This window comes from Salvia splendens, chromosome 15 (genome assembly GCF_004379255.2).
Source record: "Salvia splendens isolate huo1 chromosome 15, SspV2, whole genome shotgun sequence".
Lineage (NCBI taxonomy): Eukaryota > Viridiplantae > Streptophyta > Magnoliopsida > Lamiales > Lamiaceae > Salvia > Salvia splendens.
In genome coordinates, this window is record NC_056046.1 from 28,396,942 (window position 1) to 28,421,513 (window position 24,572).

General features: G+C 39.6%; 2 protein-coding genes across 4 annotated transcripts; one reads left to right on the forward strand and one right to left on the reverse strand.

Moving 5' to 3' along the window:
• The first annotated feature begins 13,234 nt into the window (after window positions 1-13,234).
• On the forward strand, window positions 13,235-17,710 carry LOC121766966 (probable inactive purple acid phosphatase 27). The gene is made up of 11 exons (XM_042163190.1): window positions 13,235-13,435; window positions 13,512-13,603; window positions 13,670-13,739; window positions 13,811-13,933; window positions 14,019-14,111; window positions 14,180-14,309; window positions 14,665-14,746; window positions 14,832-14,964; window positions 15,646-15,851; window positions 15,925-16,050; window positions 17,326-17,710. Exons 1-11 carry the CDS (start codon window positions 13,235-13,237, stop codon window positions 17,396-17,398), a joined length of 1,329 nt encoding a protein of 442 aa, XP_042019124.1. The 3' UTR covers window positions 17,399-17,710.
• Window positions 17,711-20,619: 2,909 nt separating this feature from the next.
• LOC121767758 (MLP-like protein 43) lies at window positions 20,620-21,410 on the reverse strand. 3 transcript variants are annotated; one of them, XM_042164084.1, is made up of 2 exons: window positions 21,172-21,410; window positions 20,620-21,083 (listed from the first exon to the last, which is right to left on the reverse strand). In XM_042164084.1, the coding sequence occupies exons 1-2, from the start codon at window positions 21,356-21,358 to the stop codon at window positions 20,827-20,829; spliced, it is 444 nt and encodes a 147-aa protein (XP_042020018.1). In that variant the 5' UTR covers window positions 21,359-21,410; the 3' UTR covers window positions 20,620-20,826. The 3 variants fall into 3 exon arrangements, with proteins under 3 accessions (XP_042020018.1, XP_042020017.1, XP_042020019.1); XM_042164083.1 differs by having other exon boundaries at window positions 21,166-21,410; XM_042164085.1 differs by having other exon boundaries at window positions 21,178-21,408.
• Between the last annotated feature and the right edge of the window lie 3,162 nt (window positions 21,411-24,572).

Here is a 24,572-nt window from a genome sequence, read left to right on the forward strand (position 1 = left end):
GACTTGGACTTGGACTTGACAATTGGCAATTGGGTGGTCTTTGGGCTTGGTGCTTGGGCTTGTCCCTGGACCCAAACTTAATGTTTTGGACCAACGCTTAGTCAGCGAGACCAGTGGCATCACACATCGTCAACTATGACGCAGTCAAAGTCTACGAGGCTGCCACATAACGAAGTCCACGTATGACGGATGAATTGGGCATGTATCGCGTCTAGATTCATCGTCAACCTCTCCTGCTTTCAAATCCGTGACGGCCAGCCGTTACAGCCACGCTATGATGACAGCCATCAAGGTTGAGTTGACCCCTGCAGTGGACTAGGCCTATAAATAGGCTAGTCATTTCTTGCACCAATATAGAACATACACACAAGCATCATACTCTCTCTGCATTGTCTTTCTTCTCGAAGCTCTGCCCTCTCCTCTTCCAGTTCGCCGGAGCTCTGCTGATAGCGGTGCTGCTTCACCAGAGACGTTGCCGTTTTATCTTTGGGGACGACACGCCAAACCGAGACACTACCGGGGCTTATCTCGTCTTGCGGAAAGAGGACTTTCCTTGACTCGGCTAAGTTTGATTTCCAGTTTTATTTTCATTGTATTTTCAGTTTCTGTTCTTCCTTCTTGGGTTGTATTACGCCCGGTTTTATTTATCTCTTGTAATTCCAGTCATTCCTCCAACAACATATAAGTGCACCAAAGTTTTCTCTAACAATTTGCATTGATTAGTTGGCTTTGCTCTATCCAATACTAGTTCCACAACTGTTGATACTGGCAAAATAAATGATGGAAACTATATGAAAAATCTGGCAAAAATTCTTTTGGGGTACAGTTGTGATGTTTATAATGGTGTTAGCCTCTTGGTGGATTCATTTTAAGTGCATTAGATGATAGCCTCTACAATGTATACTCTAATGTAACCACATCTAAACAAATGTGGGAAAACCTAGATAAGAAGTACCATAGTAATGATGCAGGTACTAAAAAGTTTGTAATAGCTAAGTACTTGGACTACGAAATGGTCGATTCAAGACCAGTGATAGACCAAGTACAAGAGTTCCAAATTATCATCCACGAACTCGCCGCCGAGGGGATGATCTAGCCAGAAAACTTTACTTCTGGCATGATAATTGAGAAGCTTCCACCTAGTTGGAAGGACTTCAACTGCTACCTTAAGCACAAGCGAAAGGAAATGACCCTTGAAGAATTTTTCGTGAAATTGCGCATTGAATCTGACGTGTGCAAAAACAACCAAAAGGCTAAAGGCCATGGCCCCTTTGAAGCCAAGGCCAACTTGTTGAAGCGAGGCGGTCCCTCCAACAAACGTCCTCGCCCAAATCGTCCAACGTCAAAGGACAAAGGCAAGACAAAGTAACATGTGAAAGGCGACTGTTACAAATGTGGCAAACCTGGTCACTTCGCCAAGGATTTCCGAAGCAAGAACAAGAAGCCTGCTGCCCACGTCGTTGAGAAAGAGTTCAAAGACTGGGACGAGAATGACCTCATTGCCGTGGTCACTGAAGAGGCCAACTTGATTGAAAACAAGGGAAGCTGGTACATCGACATTGGAACAACTGCTCATGTTTATGCCGATAGGAGCAAGTTTTCAACCTACAATCCTGTTGATGGGAGGAAGATCAACATGGGGAATCAAGCATCATCCGAAGTGAAAGGAACTGGAGATGTGATCCTCAAAATGACATCTGACGTCTGCATCACCTTGAAGGATGTGCTGCATGTGTCCGACATCCGAAAGAACCTAGTCTCGGGATCTATACTAGTTAATAAGGGTTTTAAACTTGTATTTGAATCTGATAGCTTTGTATTGTATAAGTTTGGAAAGTCCCTCGGAAAAGGTTATGTAACTGATGGACTTTTTAAGCTTAGCGTGGCTACGCCTCTTGTTCCAAAGCCTTTGGCTATCAATAACAATGCATCTACTTCCTCTTAGCTGATTAAGTATTCAAACTTGTGGTATTGTAGATTGGGACATGTAAATATAAACGCCATCAAAAGATTAGTAAATCTTGATTTACTAAAGGCAAGTGAAGTTTATAGTAAAGATAAATGTGAGATTTGTCTTGAAGCCAAAATGGCTAAATTACCGTTTCATTCAGTTGAAAGAAGCACCAAACCCCTTGAATTAATTCACACCGAAGTATGTGACTTAAAATTTGTGCAAACAAGAGGTGGTAAAAAGTACTTTATCACCTTTATAGATGATTGCACAAGATATTGCTACATCTATCTTTTGAAAAGCAAAGATGAAGCAATAGAAGCGTTCAAGAATTATAAGAACGAAGTTGAGAATCAACTTGGTTGTAAAATCAAAATGATTCGAAGTGATAGAGGAGGCGAATATGTAGCCCCGTTTGAAGATCTATGCAATGCAAGTGGCATAATTCATCAAACAACTGCTCTCTATTTACCCCAATCTAATGGGGTTGCAGAACGAAAAAATCGAACTCTAAAAGAGATGATGAGTGGACTGCTTATGACTTCAGGATTACCACATAACATGTGGGGTAAGCGGTTTTGACCGCCAACTATATCTTGAATAAAATCCCTTTCAAAAGCAAAGATGTTATGAGCTGTGGAAAGGAAGGAAACCATCCTACAAATACCTCAAAGTGTGGGGGTGTTTGGCTAAGGTAATGGTTCCCCCGCCCAAGCAAGTTACAATCGGACCTAAAACGGTTGATTGCATCTTCATTGGATACGCACTTAATTATATTGCATACAGATTTGTGGTCCACAGGTCCGAAATTCCAACCGTAACTGTAGGAACAACGATTGAATCAAGAAACGCTGTATTTCTTGAAAGTACATTTCCTTTTAAAAATAAGGAAAGCGTAGCATCTAATTCTGAGACAAGAATTGAGGATGAAACCACCAGTTCTAAACCAGTGGAGATAGAGCCCGATTCACGCAAACGTGCAAGGCCTGATCCGAATGAGGCAGCACTGAGACGTGGGAATAGGGTCAGAATACCAAAGATATTTGGTCCTGACTATAATGCATTCATGTTGGATGAAGAACCAACATCGATAAAAGTAGCCTTTGCAGGCCTAGACGGGTTGCATTGGAAAAAAGCTGTTCAAAGCGAAATTGATTCAATTTTGCTAAACCACACGTGGGTGTTGGTTGATCTACCTGAAGGTGCTAATGCAAATGGGTCCTTAAAAGAAAGTTTAAGGCCGATGGAACAGTGGACAAGTATAAAGCTAGACTGGTAGTCAAAGGCTGTAAACAAAAGGAAGGGTACGATTTCTTCGATACATACTCACCTGTAACGAGGATTACATCAATTCGAGTGCTTCTCGTGATTGCTACTGTACACAATCTTTAGATTCATCAAATGGATGTTAAGACTGCGTTTCTAAATGGTGACCTTGAGGTTGAAATCTATATGGAACAACCTGAAGGTTTTGTAGTACCTGGACAAGAGAAAAATGTATGCAAACTGGTTAAATCCCTCTATGGATTGAAACAAGCGCCGTTGCAGTGGCAATTGAAATTTGATAACGTGATGTTATCAAATGGATTTAAAATCAACGAATGTGACAAATGTGTCTACATTAAGAACACTAATAATGGATACGTTATAGTGTGTCTCTATGTTGATGATATGCTAATCATGGGTAGTAATACCCAAGTGATTAACGACACGAAAGCCATGTTAAAGAAAAACTTTGACATGAAGGACATGGGTCTAGCCGATGTAATTCTTGGAATGAAAATTCTAAGAACATCCGAAGGAATCACCCTAACACAATCTCATTATGTTGAGAAAGTACTAAAACGATTTAACGCTTATGATAGCACCCCGGCTAAGACACCTATAGAGCTAAATGTTCATTTAACCAAGAACAAAGGCGAACCTATCGCACAAGAAGAATATGCGAAGGTCATTGGGTGCATTATGTATCTGACTAATTGCACCCGACCCGATATTGCTTGCGCTGTGAACAGATTAGCACGCTACACGGGCAATCCAAACAAAGAGCATTGGACTGCTCTTGTAAGGGTTTTGAGATATTTAAGATTTACTCAAAATCATGGGCTACACTTCACGAGATACCCCACGGTACTTGAAGGGTACTGTGATGCAAACTGGATATCCGATAACAAAGACTCACTCTCTACAAGTGGATACGTCTTTACTATTGGGGGTGGTGCTGTCTCGTGGAAATCCACAAAACAGACTTTTATAGCTCAATCAACAATGGAATCTGAATTCATAGCTTTAGATAAAGCCGGTGAAGAAGCCGAGTGGCTTAAGAATTTCCTAGAGGACATTCCTTGTTGGTCCAAGCCTGCGCCTCCAGTGTTAATTCACTGTGATAGCCAAGCAACTATCGGAAGAGCAAATAATGGCTTCTATAATGGTAAGTCTCGACACATTCGTCGACGACACAACACCGTGAGACATTTGATCACAACTGCCGTGATTACAATCGACTATGTTAAGTCAATAGATAATCTAGCGGATCCGCTAACCAAAGGGTTAAATTGTGATCAAATGAATAAACTGCTAGAGGGAATGAGTCTAAAATCCACAAACTAAAGGAACAATCATAGTGGTAACCCAACCATGATGACTGGAGATCCTAAGAACTTGGTTTAATGGGAAAACTAAGCTATGAGAGTTCATGAGAAACACTAATCTACATCTATTCCCTAAATAGCAATAGAGTGTTGAAAAACTTGCCTAAGTGATAAGGTTAAGTCTATGACTCTAATGGTTCTTAAGGATCTCAAAGAGATGGAGTTCTCAAAGAGACCAAGTAGGGCAAGGTACTTGACTAAGAATCACCTATGTAAATGCGAAGTGTGGTCGCTTCACAAAAAACATTTATGAATCCAAAGTGGTGTCCAAGACCGCAATGGACACAAACTGTAAGAACGGAATAGGTTTAGGTATTTAAGTGTTAACAGCATTGTCTCGGTACACGCCGTAGAGGAATAGTTCAAAGCATCGCACTACTAGTCCGCCTGTGTATCCGATGGTGCTATCTATGGATGGTTCAAGGCCAAAAAACTACCTATCCTTATACTTATATACCTCGTGAGTGTTGAGCTTGCGTCAGCATGCATATGCATTTGGCTTTTTCCACTCATGTGGGGGATTATTGGAATCTTGAATTTAAGATGTCCGGTCAACGATGTTTGACCAATAATAAATATAACGAGACATTTAATTCTTGGAAATTAAATGATATAGCGTCGATCTACGTTCCGCGTAGATGACCGTAGTATATTCACTTTCTCAAATCCAATTCTCGGTGGTGAGAAAAAGTAGATTAAAGCTGGTCACATTGTAGCTTCTAATAAAGCTATGAGATTAAAGCTTATGGAGTAATTAACAAGTGTTAATTATCCCACATAGGAGATTAGACACATCTTTTAATGTGTATTTATTAAGTGACTTAACTACACTTAATAATTATAGTGGACTAAGATGGGTTGAAGAAGCCCACACGCGCGCACACGCGCGCCGAGCCGAGCCGTGCCCGTGCTCTTGTTCTTGGACTTGGATCTTGGCAATTGGTCTTTGGGTGGTCTTGGTGCTTGGGCTTGTCCCTGGACCCAAACTTAATGTTTTGGACCAACGCTTAGTCAGCGAGATCAGTGGCATGACACATCGTCAACTATGACGCAGTCAAAGTCTACGAGGCTGCCACGTAACGAAGTCCACGGATGAATTGGGCATGTATCGCGTCTAGATTCATCGTCAACCTCTCCTGCTTTCAAATCCGTAACGGCCAGCCGTTAAAGCCACACCATGATGAGCCATGATGACAACCATCAAGGCTGAGTTGACCCCTGCAGTGGACTAGGCCTATAAATAGGCCAGTCATTTCTTGCATCAATATAGAATATACACACAAGCATCATACTCTCTCTGCATTGTATTTCTTCTCGAAGCTCTGCCCTCTCCTCTTCCAGTTCGCCGGAGCTCTGCTGATAGCGGTGCTGCTTCACCAGAGACGTTTCCGTTTTATCTTTGGGGACAACACGCCAAACCGAGAGTACTACCGAAGCGTATCTCGTCTTGCGGAAAGAGGACTTTCCTCGACTCGGCTAAGTTTGATTTCCAGTTTTGTTTTCATTGTATTTTTAGTTTCTGTTCTTCCTTCTTGGGTTGTATTACGCCCGGTTTTGTTTATCTCTTGTAATTCCAGTCATTCCTCCAACACCATATAAGTGCACCAAAGTTTTCTCTAACAATTTGCATTGGTTAGTTGGCTTTGCTCTATCCAATACTAGTTCTACAACTGTTGATACTGGCAAAATAAATGATGGAAACTATATGAAAAATCTGGCAAAAATTCTCTTGGGGTACTGTTGTGATGTTTATAATGGTGTTAGCCTCTTGGTGGATTCAAGGATTTGGGAACAAGCTTTAGGGATTGGTTTCTTACACAGAAGAGATGATCTAGTTTTCACAGCGAAGGATGCTTCTCTAGAATGTGCAAGCGTCCTGATTGGAGAAATTTTGAATGAGTTAAGATGCTATTTCAATAAAGCAGACTCGAGGATGAGTCTATGATGCAGTTATGGAAGACAATAGTGGGAGGTTAAACAAGTTATATTTTCGGTTTTATTTATTTTCTAGTTAATAGAAATAATAGATGGAAAAATATTTGTTTTTTTTCATCTACCAAATTAGAATTTCCTTTTTTTTTTGCTTATTTTCCTTTTAGTTATTTCCTTTAAGTTTTATTTTCCATAAGTTTTATCACTTCAGTTTAGAGGTGCCCACTGTTCAGGGACCGGCAGTTATGGTTCGGAACCGCCTGTTCCGATTTTGGAAATTGGCGAATTGGAACCGAACCGCGAGAATGTTTCGCAGTTACGGTTTCCGTTTCGGTTTCAGTTCCAAACTGGCGGTTTTTTACGGTTTTTTCATGGTTCCAAACCGCCTGTTTTCGATGATTTTTTACGGTTCCGACTCGGGTTCACGTTTTTTCGGCAGTTTTTCGCGGTTCTGGTACTGAACCGCCCGGAACCAGCGGTTCCGACACGATTTTGGTTCTGAAATTTTTGAACCTGAACCGAACCACGGTTCTAAGATCGACGGTTTTGGTTTGTGTAAATTCTCACGGTTCCAGTTCAGAATCGTAATTGCCGATTACGGTTTCACGGTTAACCGCCGGGACCGTAAACCTTGGGCACCTCTACTTCACTTCTCTCTTCTCTCTCTTCAATTTTCATGCCACTATTTGTTGATTTTGAGCTATGCCAAAGTTTGTTACAGCAATTTGAAATTTTACATAATTATTTACTGCTCCGTCCCTTAAAAATAGACTACATTTGTTTTATTGGATGTCCTTAAAAAATAGACCAATCTATTTTAAAAAACTTTTCTCTCTCTAATGTGGTGGGTCTCATTCTCCATTAATAAGTCTGTAGTCACTTTTTCTCTTTAATAGAGAGTATACAGATAAATCAAATAATATATGAATATTTATAACATGGAAAAAATATATTTGCAAGTAAAAAAGGACACAAGAAGATTCAAATCTCATACTATATGACAAATAGAACATTAAAAATGATATTAAAAATTAAACAATTATTTTTATTCAAATTACCTGTTTCATATTTCAACGATTACATATTAAATTGTTTCCCGATTATGGATATTAAATATTTTATTTTAATAAATCTACGCCTAACAAATATAGAATTTTCTATCCAAATTATGTATGTAAAAATATGAATAATAAGGATATGGCATTCTCAATTTAATTAATAAAGGTAAACTATTCGACATCTCTGTCATTTTAAGACTAAGGTGGTGTTCGGTTTCTTAAATAAAATAATACCAAGATATAATATATGATTGAGTTGTGAGATTATTTTAGTCATAGGGGGTCACCTATGACTAATTATCTCATGATTATCCATCTAGGATTGAGTTATGAAATTGAATCTCATGAAATAAACACACTACACATTTAATCTCTGATACAATCTTGCAAACCGAACACCTCCTAAGGGGTAAAAAAGGAAAAAAATGACCACTATTCCACTAATGATATTTGGTATTTTCAAGAGACCTACAACAATATTATTAAGAGTTCAGAGCAACCACAACCGTACTCTTGCCAACGAGCACGGATGTGGGCCAGACCCCACTTTTTCTGCCTGCTCTTAGGCAAGAGCACAACACCCACATACGTGCTCTTCCGCAAGGATGAGCACAAGGGTCCCACCATTCCATTATTCAATTTAAATAAAAATATTTTCACAAAATTAAAATACATTAAAAATACCCGGAATAATATTACAAAATACATTAAAAATTAAAAATTACATAATTAAAATCCTAAAAAATAAAAATTACATAATTAAGATCCTAAAAATTAAAAATTACATAATTAAACTACTAAAAATAAAAAATTACATAATTAAAGGCTAAAAATACCCCGTGAAAGACTATTCATCCGGCGGCACTACCCCCAATTATTTTTGGAGGCCCAATATCATGGCCTCATGCGATCGAAGTTGCGCGTGGGTCATAGTTGACCTATCGACCATATTGAGTTGGGCCAAAACCCCCACAACGAGTTGGTGGGGGGTAGAGGTGGCGCATAGGGAACGGGAATGGGAGTGGGTTCGGGAGCATCGCCGGATGGAGTCGCGGCGCGACGGCGGTTGGCCGCCGCCTTCTTCCTTCCTTGCTGTCGGTTTTGGGGGCCGGCGTCTGGGCTACCCAAGTTAGCTCCGGCAAGTTGGCTAGCCACGTCTTCGGAGCCGGCGTCGGATAGGGATACCGACCTTGACCGTTTGGAGGAGCCGCTAGAGGAGGATGTTAAGCCTCCCCTATACTTCGGATGTGACCGCGTCTCCTGCCAAATGTTGAGGTACTTGAACGGCTTGTAGTTCATGGATTGGTAGGTCGACAAGGCGTAACTGATGATGTCGACCTCGTTCCGGCCGCTCCCCACCGACCGCTCTTCCTGGAGGTAATACCCCTGGAACTTTTGGATTTCTTCGTTGGCTCTCTATATGGCGTTGCGCACCATACTCTCGTTGCGCTCGATTATTCCCGCCGGCCGATTTTCATTGTACCGGCGACAGATGCGCCACCAATAATGATCACCAGATTGGTTCGTGCCAACCTCCGGATCTTCGGAGATTGACAAGAACGCCTTGAACAATTGCTCCATCTCCGCCAGAGTGTACGGAGTGCGGACACCGCGACTAGGAGAAGTCGGAGTTTGGGAGGGGCCGCTCGACCTCGCTCTAGGCTCGGGTGTCCACCCGTATTGCCCTTCGGGGGCATTGGTCGTCGATTGGGTAAGGCCGGTAGCCACCCGGAACTCCTGAACTTTGGGTTTGAGGAGGGGCCGAATATTCCGTTTCCGGACTAGGAAACGTTTGTCAACCGAACCAATCGGGGTTCCAACCGTGGGAGCCCGGGGGTGATCGCCGTGGCCGGACATAGTTATGTTGTACGAGTGGAAGAAAGATTGAGAATGGAAATGAGAGAATGTAGATAAGAATGGAAATGAGAGAATGTATATGAGAATTGTGTAGTGTGGTGTTAATTTTTGGGTGTAAAAGTGAGGGTATTTATAGATGAAAATGTGTATTTTTTGGGGAAAAAAATTGAAAAATAAATTAAAAGTTGGTAGAAAACGGATATAATTTTTTGGGAAGTGAGAAAATATATTTTTTTTATTTTTAATCGGTTTTTTTTAATTAAAAACCGATTTTTCTTAAAAAAAATCAAATTGCCAACGGCTATGCCGTTGGCCAATCACCGCCTGTCACGTCGCCTGCTCGCTGACACGGACGTGCTCGATGCATCGAGCAACGCCGTACCAGCAGCGCGAGTGCAGCGGCGGACAGCGTCTCCATGCCGCTGGCACGGACGGACGGACGAGCTGTAGCTCGCCATTGTGGATGCTGGGTCTTAAAACGTGCAAAGTACATTTTCAGGGATTAAATTTGAAGTTCATTCCACCCCTTAATGCCATTCATTAAACTAATGACCACCGGAAATCTTAGATCTGCACTATCCATTTTTTATCTAAGAAGTTATATACTAGTATTGTTTTAGTTTTGATATAAAATTTAAAATTAATTTTGTCACGTTCTATTAAACATATTCTCATTTATTTTATACAGGGGAGTGATCAATTGTCAACTCATCATTTAATTGCTAACTACAACTAATTTAAGAACATAGAATTTTAGAAATCTTGTGGTCTACAATTTGCCATGTGTAATTTCGTTTTTCATTTTTTAATATTAAAAAGATAATAACAACTATCAAAGGTTTAAAAATACAATATCAATAAAGTGTATGAAATACATCAACACAAAGACATGACAATGTCAATACAATTTCCTATTGACATTGTACAAGCATTGTATTGACATATTATGTGTCGTGTATTGATATAAAGCTGTTAACGAAATTTATGAATACTTTTGAATTTTTTTCAAGTTTTGACATCGGAACATATGCAAGTGACATCTCGTTAGAATCCTTATAAATTATCTTTAATTTAATATGTGTTGTGAAAAAAATAATTTAAATCAAGAAAGTTATATGCGTTTTAAACTTATGAGATATTATTTTTAATTTAATTATTTTAAAATATAATTAATCACGCAAAGTATTGTTTCCATGGACAAAAAGACCGTTAGTGATCTGAAAATTAAATAAAATAAGTAGATGGAGTGCGTAAACTGTAACGAAATAATCTCCCCCGCACATATGTGACTGATCTGAATTTTTATTTACATACTCCTTCTCCTTCTGTTTCGTGGCAGTGGAGACGTTTATTTTCAACACACGATTTAATAAAAATTATGTTAATTAATTAAGTAAAGGAAAAATAAAGTAGGAAATGAAAAAGATAGTAGTATTTAATTAATATGATAAACAACATAGTAAGAAGCAGTACCATAAATAATTATCTTAAATAATTAATACCATTATACCAAGAATCTGTCTCTGACTCTATGCAACTATTAGGAGTCGTTTGGTTACTAAGGCGGTAATGTTTATAAACCGGGTATCTTTGGGTGTATAATCTGTGGAAGTCGTGACTACTCACAATGCGGCCGTTTGGTTGAATATAGGTCCAATTACAAACAAGGCCAATTCCCTCATTTGGTTGACCGTATTCAAAGAGATTGTATACTTGTGATCTCTTTTTTGCCCCTAGGGTTGCAGAGGAATTTCAGGATTGCAGTCTAATAAAACCGCGAACCCCTTTGTGAATTTTGTCATTCGCGCGGTGTTTCTCGGAGCAGCCTCCCACTGTAAAGCGGCGACTACTGCAAAACCCCTTTGTGAATTATTGATGAAATTTTGAATAAGTTTACAATATTTGAAAATTAATTTAACATTCAGCAGTATTATGAAGATCATATATGTAATTCAATTCAAAATTAAGGCCATAAGCTATTTTTCATTAATTAGTTTGTGTAGTTGTTGACCTAATAACCACTAATACGGTGTATTTAGACGTTTAACACATCACTATATTACTGTATTCCGTATTAGATTATCATTTTATAAGGTAAAAGTATCATTTTATTGAACAAAAATGTCATTTTATACACCAAAAATACTTATCATTCTACCCGGCAAAAGTATCATTCTATAGGCTGAAAGTATCATTCTATCGGGCAAAGGTATCATTTTATCAGTTTTATGTCATTTTGTCACGTTAAAGTATCATTTTATCAGCTTATATGCAATTTCTCCAGCTAAACTATCATTTTTATAAGCTAACTGTCATTTTATCCGCTTAGATTATCATTTTATAAGGTAAAAGTATCATTTTATTAAACAAAAATGTCATTTTATACACCCAAAATACCTATCATTCTATCGGCTGAAAGTATCATTCTATCGGCTGAAAGTATCATTCTATCGGGCAAAAGTATCATTCTATCGGGCAAAAGTATCATTTTATCAGTTTTATGTCATTTTGTCACGTTAAAGTATCATTTTTCAGCTTATATGCAATTTCTCCAGCTAAACTATCATTTTTATAAGCTAACTGTCATTTTATCCGCTTAGATTATCATTTTATAAGGTAAAAGTATCATTTTATTAAACAAAAATGTGATTTTATACAACAAAAATACCTATCATTCTATCGGCTGAAAGTATCATTCTATCGGCTGAAAGTATCATTCTATCGGGCAAAAGTATCATTTTATCAGTTTTATGTCATTTTGTCACGTTAAAGTATCATTTTTCAGCTTATATGCAATTTCTCCAGCTAAACTATCATTTTTATAAGCTAACTGTCATTTTATCCGCTTAGATTATCATTTTATAAGGTAAAAGTATCATTTTATTAAACAAAAATGTCATTTTATACACCAAAAATACCTATCATTCTTTGGTTGGATAAAATGATACTTTTGCATCATAAAATGATAGTTTTATGCATTGGCTCCCGTCTCCGGGTGGTGAGGAGTAGCACTTTCTTCCCGTTTTCAAAAAGGGGTTTTTCAATTTGAGCTGCGAAGATTTCAAATTCGATTTGAAATGGGGATGGACAATTGGGGAAAAAGGGTGTTAAACAGGCACGCCGTTCGATGTCAGCTAATAAACTGCCGAAAAAATCCCGATTCCAACCAGTCGAATATTACATGAATAGTGCGGGCCTCAGAAGTTAAAAACGGGCCATGAACAATGTTGCTCAAGTAACCAAACAATGAGTATATTGCAGATAAAGATTATAATCTAGCTGAAACCTTACGACCAAACGACTCCTTAGTGATACACAAAAATAGTAACTACACTAAACAAAATAGTAAGACAATTATGGGCATGTAATGACGAAGATATGGAGATACTAAAAGTACAAAAGAAAATCTCAAGTCAACTATATACTCTTGGTATCTTCTCCCCAACTATGCATACTAATCTTCATTAACAGTAGCAAATGTTACTGATTTTAGAGAAATGAAGGAGTGTATGATAGTTGATGTCGTGACTATAACATCATTATTAGAGCATCCACAATGGAGGATGTCCCGTTAGGCGTCAGACCGGCGTGTCGGACATCCGCACCGGACGTCCGCCATTAGGTGAGGGAGGGGCGGACACCGAACATTCGCGGCTTTCTGGGAAGTCCGTCGTGACGTCCGCCACTGCGGTGCCACGACGGACGTCCCGACGGATGTGTCGATTTTTGATTTTTTTTTTGTGGATGTCCGCCGAGATGTCCTTGGAGATGTCCGTCATTGTGCAATGGAATGTCCTTATGACGTGGCAGTCCAGTGGGAGGTCCTTATGACATGGCAAAATGTGTTTTTAGAAAGTCCGAAGGGACATCCGCACCATTGCTCAATTGGGGAACAGCCTTTGTCGAATATTGCTATTCTCAAAGCCACTCTCTCTCTAACCGATTCTTCCTCCATCAAAGCTAAACCTGGTCGTCTCGGTCTCAACGTATTCTTCACTCCCTTCTCTCAATTTTATTCATCAATTTTGCTTTAAATCAACTCTCATTGGTTATTGGCTACAGGGTGAGGATTCTGCATCGGTTGTTGTGGAATTTGAAAATGATAAACCTTCAAATAATGACTGGATTGCTGTATTTTCTCCTGCAAAATTCAAGTAAAACTTCTTCAATTTCTTTCTTCTCTCATCTCGAAATATTCAGTAATTATCGTTTAATCGCAGTGGATCGATTTGTGACCTGGAAAATGATCCTAGAGCAGATGTTCCTTACATTTGCAGTGCCCCTATTAAGGTATGTAAACTCAAAAATCAAAATAGGAATTGCTGCTATTTCTTTCACTTTGTTAATTCTTACTATTTCAGTACCAATTTGCCAATTTCTCCGATCATAACTATGCCAATACTGGAAAAGCTTCTCTCAAGTTGCAATTAATCAACCAGCGATCTGATTTCTCCTTTGCCTTGTTTCGAGGCGGATTATCGAATGTACGTTATTTAATGAAAATGTAACACTATTTATTGCTTGGTTTACTAGCAGATTATGCTTCATCTTGATATTTTGATTTTGCAGCCAAAATTATTGGCAGTATCCAACTCCATATCCTTTGTGAACCCTAGAGCACCAGTTTGTCCCCGCCTCGCTCTCGGAAAGTCTTGGAATGAGGTACATAGTCTGGATTTGTCAAAATTTTGAGTTTTAATGAATATTCTAATTTGAACTATATTTGGCAGATGACTGTAACATGGACGAGTGGATATAACATAGATAAAGCCGTTCCTTTTGTTGAGTGGCGCTGGAAGGGTGGCAAGAAGACGCACTCTCCAGCAGGGACATTGACATTTGGGAGAAGAAGCATGTGTGGTAAAATTGATCATCTTAGCCCATCTGAATTTGAATATGTCATCAACCTTTATCAATTTTGAAGTTAAGGTTAACTCGAGTAACTGAAAAATCACATAAAATAGACGAGTTAGTTATTGCTCTTTTGTTGGTTGTTGAGCTTTCTTTAGATTGGCTTGTCCTCATGCATGAGCCTGGTTTGAAGGGATTGAATTTCTACTGCTCTGCATCCTTTCCTCTTCTTGCATTTTTGTGCTAATACATGAAGAACAATTAATGCTGTATTTGATTTCAAAGTAGGAGTAAGTCACAAATATATGTTTCATTATAATTTGGAATATGGGATTATGATATCTAAGGATTCCTTGGCTAATAGGATCTCCAGCACGTTCAGTTGGTTGGCGTCATCCTGGTTGGATACATACGAGTTTTCTTAAAGATTTGTGGCCAAATACTGTGTATGTCCCTAAAATGATTTAAAAATGTACACCTTTGATTAGAAACCACATATTTCTTGGCTAAACCTTAAACTTTTCTTCTCAGGTACACATACAAGCTCGGTCACTTGTTATCAAATGGCTCTTATATTTGGAGCAAGATGTATTCATTCAGATCATCTCCATATCCTGGGCAAGATTCATTGCATCGTGTCATAATATTTGGAGACATGGGGAAGGTAATGAGTTATTTGACTTGAACCATGCATAGAATTACAAACAATAGATGTGTGCCACAGATATTCTATGGATAACTAACTATTCCTTAATTTAAATTATGCTGATATAAGAAATCAACTTCTCTAAAAGCTTAAAGCGAAGTTGGAAATATTTTATTGGCCTGAATAGTTTTTTCATTCCCTACATATGTTTAATGGCTTCGACATGGTGATCTTACTTCTTCATCGTAAACTGCTAACTCTGAAGAATTTAAAGTTTTAATATAAATTGTTAAGAGACAGATATACAATAGTAATATCTAAGGTGTAACTGGATATAAGCACGTGTAATTTTGCTACCTTTATTATATGTTTCTTTTAAATAATTTTAGCCATGAAGTAGCACCCGTAACATCATATTTGCTTCATGAATTACTGTACTAAGTGAGAGTGCTGAAGCATCATGGTGTTCTTGTTTCATTTCAATGATTTTAGTTCCTTTGGAAGTTCCTGCAGCAGCATTACTGATATATTTCCTAAATCATCTTTAACAGTTAGTGGTTGATGTTACAAATAAGTTAAGTATGCTAAATAACCTGTGTTATCTGTTGATAGAACTGGAAAAAGTTTCATTGACTAATTTTGCGATATCTACTTGTCGACTTTTTATAAATACCATTGATATGTCACTTTGGTTTTCAGGGGGAACGTGATGGATCAAATGAGTATAACAACTATCAGCCTGGCTTATTACATACAACGGACCAATTGATCAACGATCTTAATGACATTGATATAGTTTTCCATATTGGTGATATCACATATGCTAATGGCTATATCTCTCAGTGGGATCAGTTCACAGCACAGGTTGAACCTATAGCATCCACTGTCTCTTATATGATAACAAGGTATGTTCTTATGACCTGTCATACGATGTGCATTCTTCTTATTGATATCCGATTTTCACTCTTTCTGTAACAGTGGAAACCACGAGCGTGACTGGCCTAGGACAGGATCCTTTTATGGGGGCACAGATTCCGGTGGAGAATGTGGTGTGCCAGCTGAGACAATGTTCTATGTTCCTGCAGACAACAGAGCCAAATTTTGGTAATCATAGTTATCCTCTATGGTAACCATAAAAGTTAAATGAAGAAACTTGATGCTCTCCTTGTTATATTTTCCTCTAGAAACTCTAAAGCTTTTGCATCAAATCTGATATAAAACTGAAAGCAGCCAAATTTAGTGTTTAAAAAAAAATAGAAACGTGTTATCTAATTTGATACAAACTAAAAGGAAAGTGTATCATCTTAGTTGGGAGCAAGGAGTAACACTTGTTGGGTTTGCAGCGAAAAGATCTATTCAAGATGATTGTTTGATTTACATCTGAACATGTATAGAACAATAACATGCTCGAAAAACCATAAACATGATTAAAACATGCATATAATTAAATCATATAATTGCATACTCCCATAGTCCCACAAGAGTATGTACTTTTGGTTGGGCACGAGTTTTAATGCACAATTGGAAAAGTAAGAGAGCGGTAGAAAGAAAAAGTAATTAAAATATTGATAGTGGAGAATGAGTCATATCTTCTTTTCTTTTTCTTTTCGTTTTTCTTTTCTTTTTCTTTTCTTTTCTTTTCGTTTTTCTTTTCTTTTCTTTTTTTTCTAGACAACCTTTTCATTTTTTGCACACTTGAATTAGTTTTTATAATTTCACAACATACATTTTTGGAAAAAAGCGCGCTACTTTTCACTATTTTCCCTTATCTCTTCAACTCCTTTTATAAAATATCAAATCTAATCCCATAAATTTTCTGGTGGTTCCTAAGAACTCTAATGCCAAGGATATGTCCAGTTTCTCCCATATCTTTCATCTTAAACTGAAGCAATATCCAATCGCTTATGTTAGATAACATTCCCTAACTGTTTTCAATTGAAGGTATGTCATCTACATAGAGTGCCAAAAACACTATATTTCCACCTTCAATCTTCTTGTACACATATCTCTCATCTGGGCACTACTCATAGCTAAAGAAAAGATTTAACAGTTTGGTCGAAACATATGTTCCATGAGCGAGAAACTTGCTTGAGACTTAAATAGCCTTCTTAAGCTTCCACACCATGCGTTCCTTGCCTTTGACTACATATCTCTTGGGTTGTTTAATGTAAATGGTGTTCTCAAGACTTTCATTAAGGAAAGTTGTCTTAACGTCCATCTGGCATACCTCCCAATCCATGTATGCTGCAATACGCAAAAGGATTCAGATTGAATTGAGCATAGATACTAGCAAAAATGTTTCATCGGAATCGATATCTTCTCTGTGGCTATGAACCTTATCTACTAATGTTGCTTTAATGACTGTAACTTGTCATTCAGGTCTTCGTTTACGTTTGTAATCCATTTGCTCCCAATGACAGTACAACCTTCAGGTAGGATCGACAAGTCATAAACGTCCTTGTCTACCATTGATTGTAGTTCGGAATCAATTCCTTCTTTTTCAGAAGAGACTATCTGAATAAGCTATCACGGCTTTCAAGTTCCATGGGTCAAGTTCATTGTCGTCTGGAACCAAGTCAGAAGACTCACCTAGACCAATGTGCCTTTCTGGTTCACGAGGAACCCTCCCACTACGATGAGTTTCTACAAATAGTGGTACAAAAGTTGACAACTCAGGTGTAGACTGTACCTTTGTTTTTGGATCTTAGTTAATGGAAACTGTAGTATCTCTTAATTCATCAAGAGCTACTTTACTGGGGTTTAAGCTTTATCACATAGTCTTCCTCCAAGAACTTGACATTTGTGCTAACAAACACATTCTTATCTCAGATATAATATAATTCATAACCTTTCATGCCACTAGGGTACTCTACAAACAAACATTACTCAGTACGAGACTTCAACTTAGTTGGATCATTTTTCAACACATGTGTTGGACAACCCCACACATTGAGATGACTTAGACTAGATTTTCGTGCAGTCCACAACTCATGTGGTGTTGTACGTACTGATTTAGATTGTAAGTTGTTCAAGGTATAGCTTGCTATAAGCAAAGCATGTCCCCAGAACGAAATGGGTAACTTAACATAACTCATCATTGATCGAACCATTTCTAAGAGGGTTCTGTTCCTTCGTTCAACTATGCCATTTTGCTGGGGTGTGCTAGGCACTATCAATTAGGATTCAATTCCCACCTCTGGTAAGTCTTTAAACTGACCCCCACCGCAGCAGACAACTTCTCTGCGCTCAAAACCGCGTTGATGGTGACGCCCATCTTGCATCTTCCTGAGTTTGAGCGACACATGGCATCAACCTACCACAAGAAATTATAGGCTATAGTGAAAGCGATCAAAAAATGGAAACAATATCTTTTGGGGCGTGAGTTCGTCACACGGAGTGATCAGCGCGGCTTGAAGTACTTATTGTCCCAAATAGTGCAAACTCCGGACCAAAAATTCTACATTAGGAAGCTCATGGGATTCAAGTTCACAATGAGTACAAATCGGGGGCTTTGAACCGCGTAACTGACTCGCGCTCTCACCGCCATTCAGAATTGACCAAGGACGACCTAATGGTCCTCACGCTATTTTATAGGCCCGTGGCGATAGTTCTGGAGATGATTCGGGTTGAGAACACTACACCACAGGACCTCCTAAAGCTCCAGTACGCGATTGCTAAGAGATCAGCCCAGGCCAATATATCTGCGGCGGATGGACTTTTATTCTTCAATCATGGCATTTATGTTAGTCGGGTGTCGTGCGTACACTCGGACATCTTGAGTAGCATGACGCTAAGGCAGCGGGACATCCGAGCGAGAAATATACATTCACGCGCATCGCAACTTCTTTCTGTTGTCCAGGAATGTGGGCTGATATTCGCAGTTATGACGCGTCCTACGCCGTATGCCATGATTCGAAATAGATCACCGATCGGTTTTAATTCAGCACTTGCTAATCTCGGATACGGTTAGGGCGGCAACATCTATAGATTTTATCTTGGGTTTACCTCGATCACATGGATACACCACAATTATGGTAGTGGTTGATCGATTGTCTAATTATGCCCATTTTGGAGAGTTTCCGATGGGATTAGGCGCGCCTAAGGTCGCCAAGTTGTTTGTCAACTCGGTCGTTAAACTGCATGGCTTTCCTAAGAAGCTATTGTGTGATTGTGACACAATTTTATGAGCGATTTATGGAAAGAGTTACTGTCTTCGAGTAGCAATAAGCTCCATTTTACTGCAGCATATTAGTCTTAAACGCACAGACAATCCGAAGTCACAAATAGGGTATTGGAGCAATATCTTCGTGCGTTTACTTTTGAGCAACCACGAAAGTGGTTTGCACTCCTTCATTGGCAGAGTTGGCGAAAAATTGCAGTGTTAATGTGCGTCGGTATGTTTCCCTTTAAGGCATTTTATGGGAGGGAGCCGTCTAACATTTTCGGTACTCCTGCGGTGCCCGCAAAGCACGCGGCCGTTGCTGAAAATTTGGGGGGGAGGGGGGGAGGTGGGGAAAGAACGATCCTACTTGGACTTTTGAAACAAAATTTAGCTTTGGCTCAACGACTGATGGCCGCCGCGGTGAATAAACATAGGTGACATTTGAAGTTTCATGTAGGTGATAGCGTGCTAATTCACAACAAAGGTTTTGTAGGTTGTCCACTTTCTGCTAGGTTGATTAGGCGTTTCTACGGACCGTTCACTGTGAATAAACGGATCAGAGCTGTCGCATATCAGCTACAACTGCCCCTTGAGAGCCGAATTCATGATATATTCCACATCTCCATCCTCAAGCCGTTCACCTCTCGTTTGCCAGATTCGGCTGTCCAACAACTTTCTTTTAAATTTAGACGGGTCACCCTATTGATAGCTCGGTCCGGGCAATGGCAGAATGAACGGTTCTCCATGACGGAATACCACAATGCCAATGGATCGTTTATTGGTCCTCGAGTCCTTCTACACCTTCTTGGGAGCCGAAACTGGAACTTTTGAAGCATTTCATGTCACCTAACCTTGAGGAAAAGGTTGTTTCTAACAGAGGGGCAGTTGACAGAGACCTCAACATCTAGGACACACCTCTCAACTCTCACCCTGACGAAGTAGCTGATGAACAACCGGAACCTGCATGCGATCGACCAACGAATGCAGACGAGATGATGGAGACCGAGGGAACGATCAAACCACCGATAAGAAGGATAGTTTGAAATGGTAGACGACAAGGCTACACGTTTCATGATTTCACCACCTATTTGATAGAGATGGTTTATTATTAGTATTTAATTTTATTTTCTTATGAACGATTTCACTTAGAATAGATTTGGTAAATCTTTTTTGGATTTTCTTCTTGATTCTTTTCCGAATCGTAGAGTCGAATCAAGTAGGTCCAAACTCTATATGATGGAGTTCATTAGAGAGTCATAATTTATCAAGAAATAAACCTATTTTGTAGAAACCTTATTCGTCTAAAACCCTAGTTGTTGCTGCTCTTCTTAATCAAATTCACGTCTACAGGTGCTCTAATCCATAGATAGGATCTCAAACTCATAAATTTAGGTTTTACAACCGAACCACATAACCCTCTCTTATCTTCGTTCATCTTTTGTTCGGTTTTTTCTCAAGTACGTGTGTGTGGCTCATTGCTCGGTTCACACCAACCTACCTAGACTTGAGTGTAAATAGTTTACTCATGTTTTTCAAAGTTATAACAAACCATTCCCCGTCTTACTTATAATACTAGTAACATATAATGATTCCATTCCATGTAACATTTTCAACCTCAATACAAACTGAATAAAATGGAATCATCATTACCAATACACACGTAAGTCGTAAGGTAACGACATAATAGACTAACCACAATTTATTTGGGGACAAGTGGTTTAGTTGATGAGAAGGTAGGCATCCACGAGAGTGATAAGGGTCGCTAGAACAGGAACATAGATTTCAGGAGGTGGAGAGAGAATAGTATCTTTCTCATACTCTATAGTCCATTTTGCTGAACCCTCACTCACTCCAAGTGTGCATGCAAAACTCTTGTACAGTACCAGAACATCTCCTTCCAAAGCAGAAAGTTTCATGGTTTTTGCAGCATCTTCTATCACCTCCGTCAAAACCTTCATTCTCATTCCAGTCCCTCCTATAACATATATAAATCCCATCCACCGATCGATCAATCATACGTTAATTAATTTCAAACAAACACGCATGTAATTATATACCAATACCAATACCAATAGTATAAGTCCAGGTTGTGATACAGCCGACGACCCCCAGCTCTCCTTCGGTGACCTCGCCACTGTTGTAGACAGCTGGAAATATTTTGACGATATCAGTTAGGTTGAGTTTGAAGAAATTGTAGAATTTATCAGCTGGGCATTTTATTGGAGAGCTAGTAACTAGGGTTTCGACCATTGTGGTATAAGGCTTGGAACAATTTTAGTGTGGTTGGAGTTGCAACAAAATAATCTTAATTTCTCAACTTATAGTGTTGTGGCTACATTATTTAATTGTTTGGTTGGATCGTTGGCGTGATATCAAACCAAATATCTATTGATGGCACTTGGAAATCGTACCAAATCTTTGGCTAATGATTCTTTGGACATATTTGGTTGATTAAGAATATAAGATATGTTTGTCAATTGTTTTAAGAAACCTTGGTTCTTAGAATGGTTGGTAGGAAATATATGACTCTAAACAGGAGAATTGCAATGGATAGCCATCTACTCATTAATCAATAAAAAAACGGATTACATTTATATTAAAGACATAAATCTGTAATAGAATGTGAGTCTTACTTTTATATACTAATTTTGTAATGAAATGTGAATGTAATGATTTAGTGAATATAAATTCCATTTATTCAAAATTAGAAAAAGTAAATGAAACTTAAAATTATGGACATCCTAAAATGTAAAAATAAGACATTATTTCAAAGTTCACGAATAGATGAAGTATAACTTATACTAAAATGAACACATATAAATGTATATTGTCTTACGAAATCATTTATTCATTTCAATTAGGTTTGAGTAGAAGATTCAAATAAGTATTAATCATATCATGTTCAAATTAGTCACAATTTAAAACGGATTTCAGTTTTACTGAAATCTACAAAAATGATACTAATCTAAGTCCATTTTCTAACTTAGAAATTAGAAAAGGCTATTTGAGGAGAAAAATCAGCTATTACCATGTACTTGCCCGATTCGGATTATGTGCGGTCATTGTGGGGTGCCAGTTTAATTTATGCAAAAATTAGGTCAATTGATCACAAATTTTATAATGATTTGGTTTTCCCTAGGAACAATTATTTATATCCTACCCACGTGAAATGTCAAGTAGTCATCTTTTCCTCCCTTGAGCGGTCAGTGTACTTAGGGCACCCGCAACGCTGTGCCGTTGCGGTTCCTATGCCGTTCCGGCGGAACGGTTCCGCGGCGGCATGCGTTGCGGGGTGCGTTCCGTCGCCGTTCCGTGCCGTCGCCGTTCCTATGCCGTGCCGCGTTCCGTTCCGGAGGAACGCGGAACGGAACGTTCCGCCACGCGCCGAGGCGACGTGACGGCCTCCCATTCGACGCGTGCAGCCCACTCGCTGCCCCGCGAGTGGGCTTCGTCCGGTGACGCAATAATTAATTTTTTTAAAAAAAATTCGAATTTAATAAAAAAAAAAAAAAAAAAAATTTGCAACGGTAATGAGACCGTTTTTTTTATATCCGTTTTTTATTTTTTTTAATTTTTATTTTATTTATTTACTCTATAAATACTCCTATTTCATACTCATTTCAATCACAAACACACATCTATTCCTCTCTATTTCCACCCCAATTTTCATCTCAAATCAACTATATTTTCCTTCTCCCAAATTTAATCAAACTAATGGATCCTTATGAACAAATGCGTCAAATATTGGAACAATCACTTGAAGAAGATCGACGAGGGGAGGCGGAAGAAGCCGCGCCACCCCAACGACGCTCCCGTACGTACATCCATCGTAACCGGGAGGAAGCCGCCGCAAGGTTAGTACGCGACTACTTCTGCGATAACCCGGTTTGGGGAGATACGTACTTCCGTCGCCGTTTCCGCATGGGGAAACTGTTATTTCTCCACATCGCGAATACTTTGGCAGCCCGGGAAGAGTTCTTCCAGGAAATGTTCGACGCGGTCGGCCGTCCCAGCCACACGACGCTGCAGAAATGTACTGCAGCAATCCGCCAGCTTGCGACTGGACAAACGGCCGACATGTTCGACGAATACCTCCACATCGGAGACAGCACTGGGCGAATGTGCTTGCTCAAATTCTGCCAAGGCGTCCGGGCAGCCTTCACCGACGAATTTCTCCGAAGGCCAAGCACGACCGATTGTCAGTTCCTGCTCAACCTTCACGAAACATTGCACGGATTCCCCGGGATGCTCGGCAGCGTCGATTGCATGCACTGGCAATGGAAGAATTGCCCTGTGGCGTGGAAGGGGTCCTACACGAGCGGCCACAAAGGCACCCACCCAACCGTTATACTTGAGGCCGTTGCCGACTACCGCCTTTGGATCTGGCACGCGTACTTCGGGGTCCCCGGGTCGAACAACGACGTAAACGTGCTCCACCAGTCCGACCTCTTGACCGAAGTTTTGGATGGTAAAGCGCCGGCCATCAACTTCGTCGCCAACAACCGGCTTTATAAAATGGGGTACTATCTCGCCGATGGCATCTACCCGAAGTGGCCTACCTTCGTGAAGACGTGCAGTGGGTCTGCGAACCCAAAGCAGACTCTTTTTGCGCAGAAGCAGGAGGCTGCTCGCAAGGATGTGGAGAGGGCGTTCGGGGTTCTCCAAGCGCGCTTCAACATCATCAAAGCCCCGGCTCGTACGTGGTTCATGGAAAACATGGTCGACATCATGTATACGTGCATAATCTTGCACAACATGATTGTCCAAGACGAAGGACCCGAGGCGGGAAATTGGTTCGACGACGAATCCCCCGGAAGCTCAACCGCAAGTAGTCCGCCTCGAAGTGGAGCGCATCCGTCTATACAAGAACGGTTATCTATTCGTGCAAGGACACGCGACTCTAGTGCCCACACCCAACTCCAACATGATCTAATTGAGCACATTTGGGCAAATTTTGGCGGATGAAATTATTAAAATTGTGTACTTTTATTTTTTTAGGATTTTAATTGTGTGCTTTTTATTTTTTTACGTTTAAGTTGTAATTTTTTTTAATGTTGTGTGTTTTTTTAATAAAGTGTGTTTGTTTTTTAAAGTGTGTTTATTTAAATTGAATTGGGTTGGAAATAAAAAAAAAATGAAATTGAATGAATAGTAATTTAAGGAACGGTTAAGGAACGGTTAAGGAACGGAGGGTTGCAGGTTCCGTTCCTTAGTTAAGGAATGGAGTAAAAAAGTGCAGTGGGGCCCTCAAATAGTGGTTTAAGGAACGGTATAGGAACGGTATAGGAACAGCGTTGTGGATGGCCTTAGGGTGTCCACTATGGTTAGCCGTGGATATAGCCGCGGTTTGGGGCGGTCCCGGGGCGAATTATAGTGGAGTTGGCGTCCGCCCCCGGGGCGGACAAGGAAATGGGGCGGTAGGCGGCGGATGGGCCTTCGGCGACTCCGGGGCGAGGACGCGCCT

Excerpts from the sequence above, each read along its gene's own strand:
- LOC121767758 (XM_042164083.1), bottom strand. The coding sequence starts at position 21,358 with ATGGTCGAAACCCTAGTTACTAGCTCTCCAATAAAATGCCCAGCTGAT. Across the intron at positions 21,084-21,165 it reads TACTATTGGTATTGGTATTG|GAGGGACTGGAATGAGAATG; the intron begins GTATATAATTAC and ends TATATGTTATAG.
- LOC121766966 (XM_042163190.1), top strand. The coding sequence starts at position 13,235 with ATGGAATGTCCTTATGACGTGGCAGTCCAGTGGGAGGTCCTTATGACA. Across the intron at positions 13,740-13,810 it reads TTTGCAGTGCCCCTATTAAG|TACCAATTTGCCAATTTCTC; the intron begins GTATGTAAACTC and ends TTACTATTTCAG. Across the intron at positions 14,310-14,664 it reads TGGGAGAAGAAGCATGTGTG|GATCTCCAGCACGTTCAGTT; the intron begins GTAAAATTGATC and ends CTTGGCTAATAG.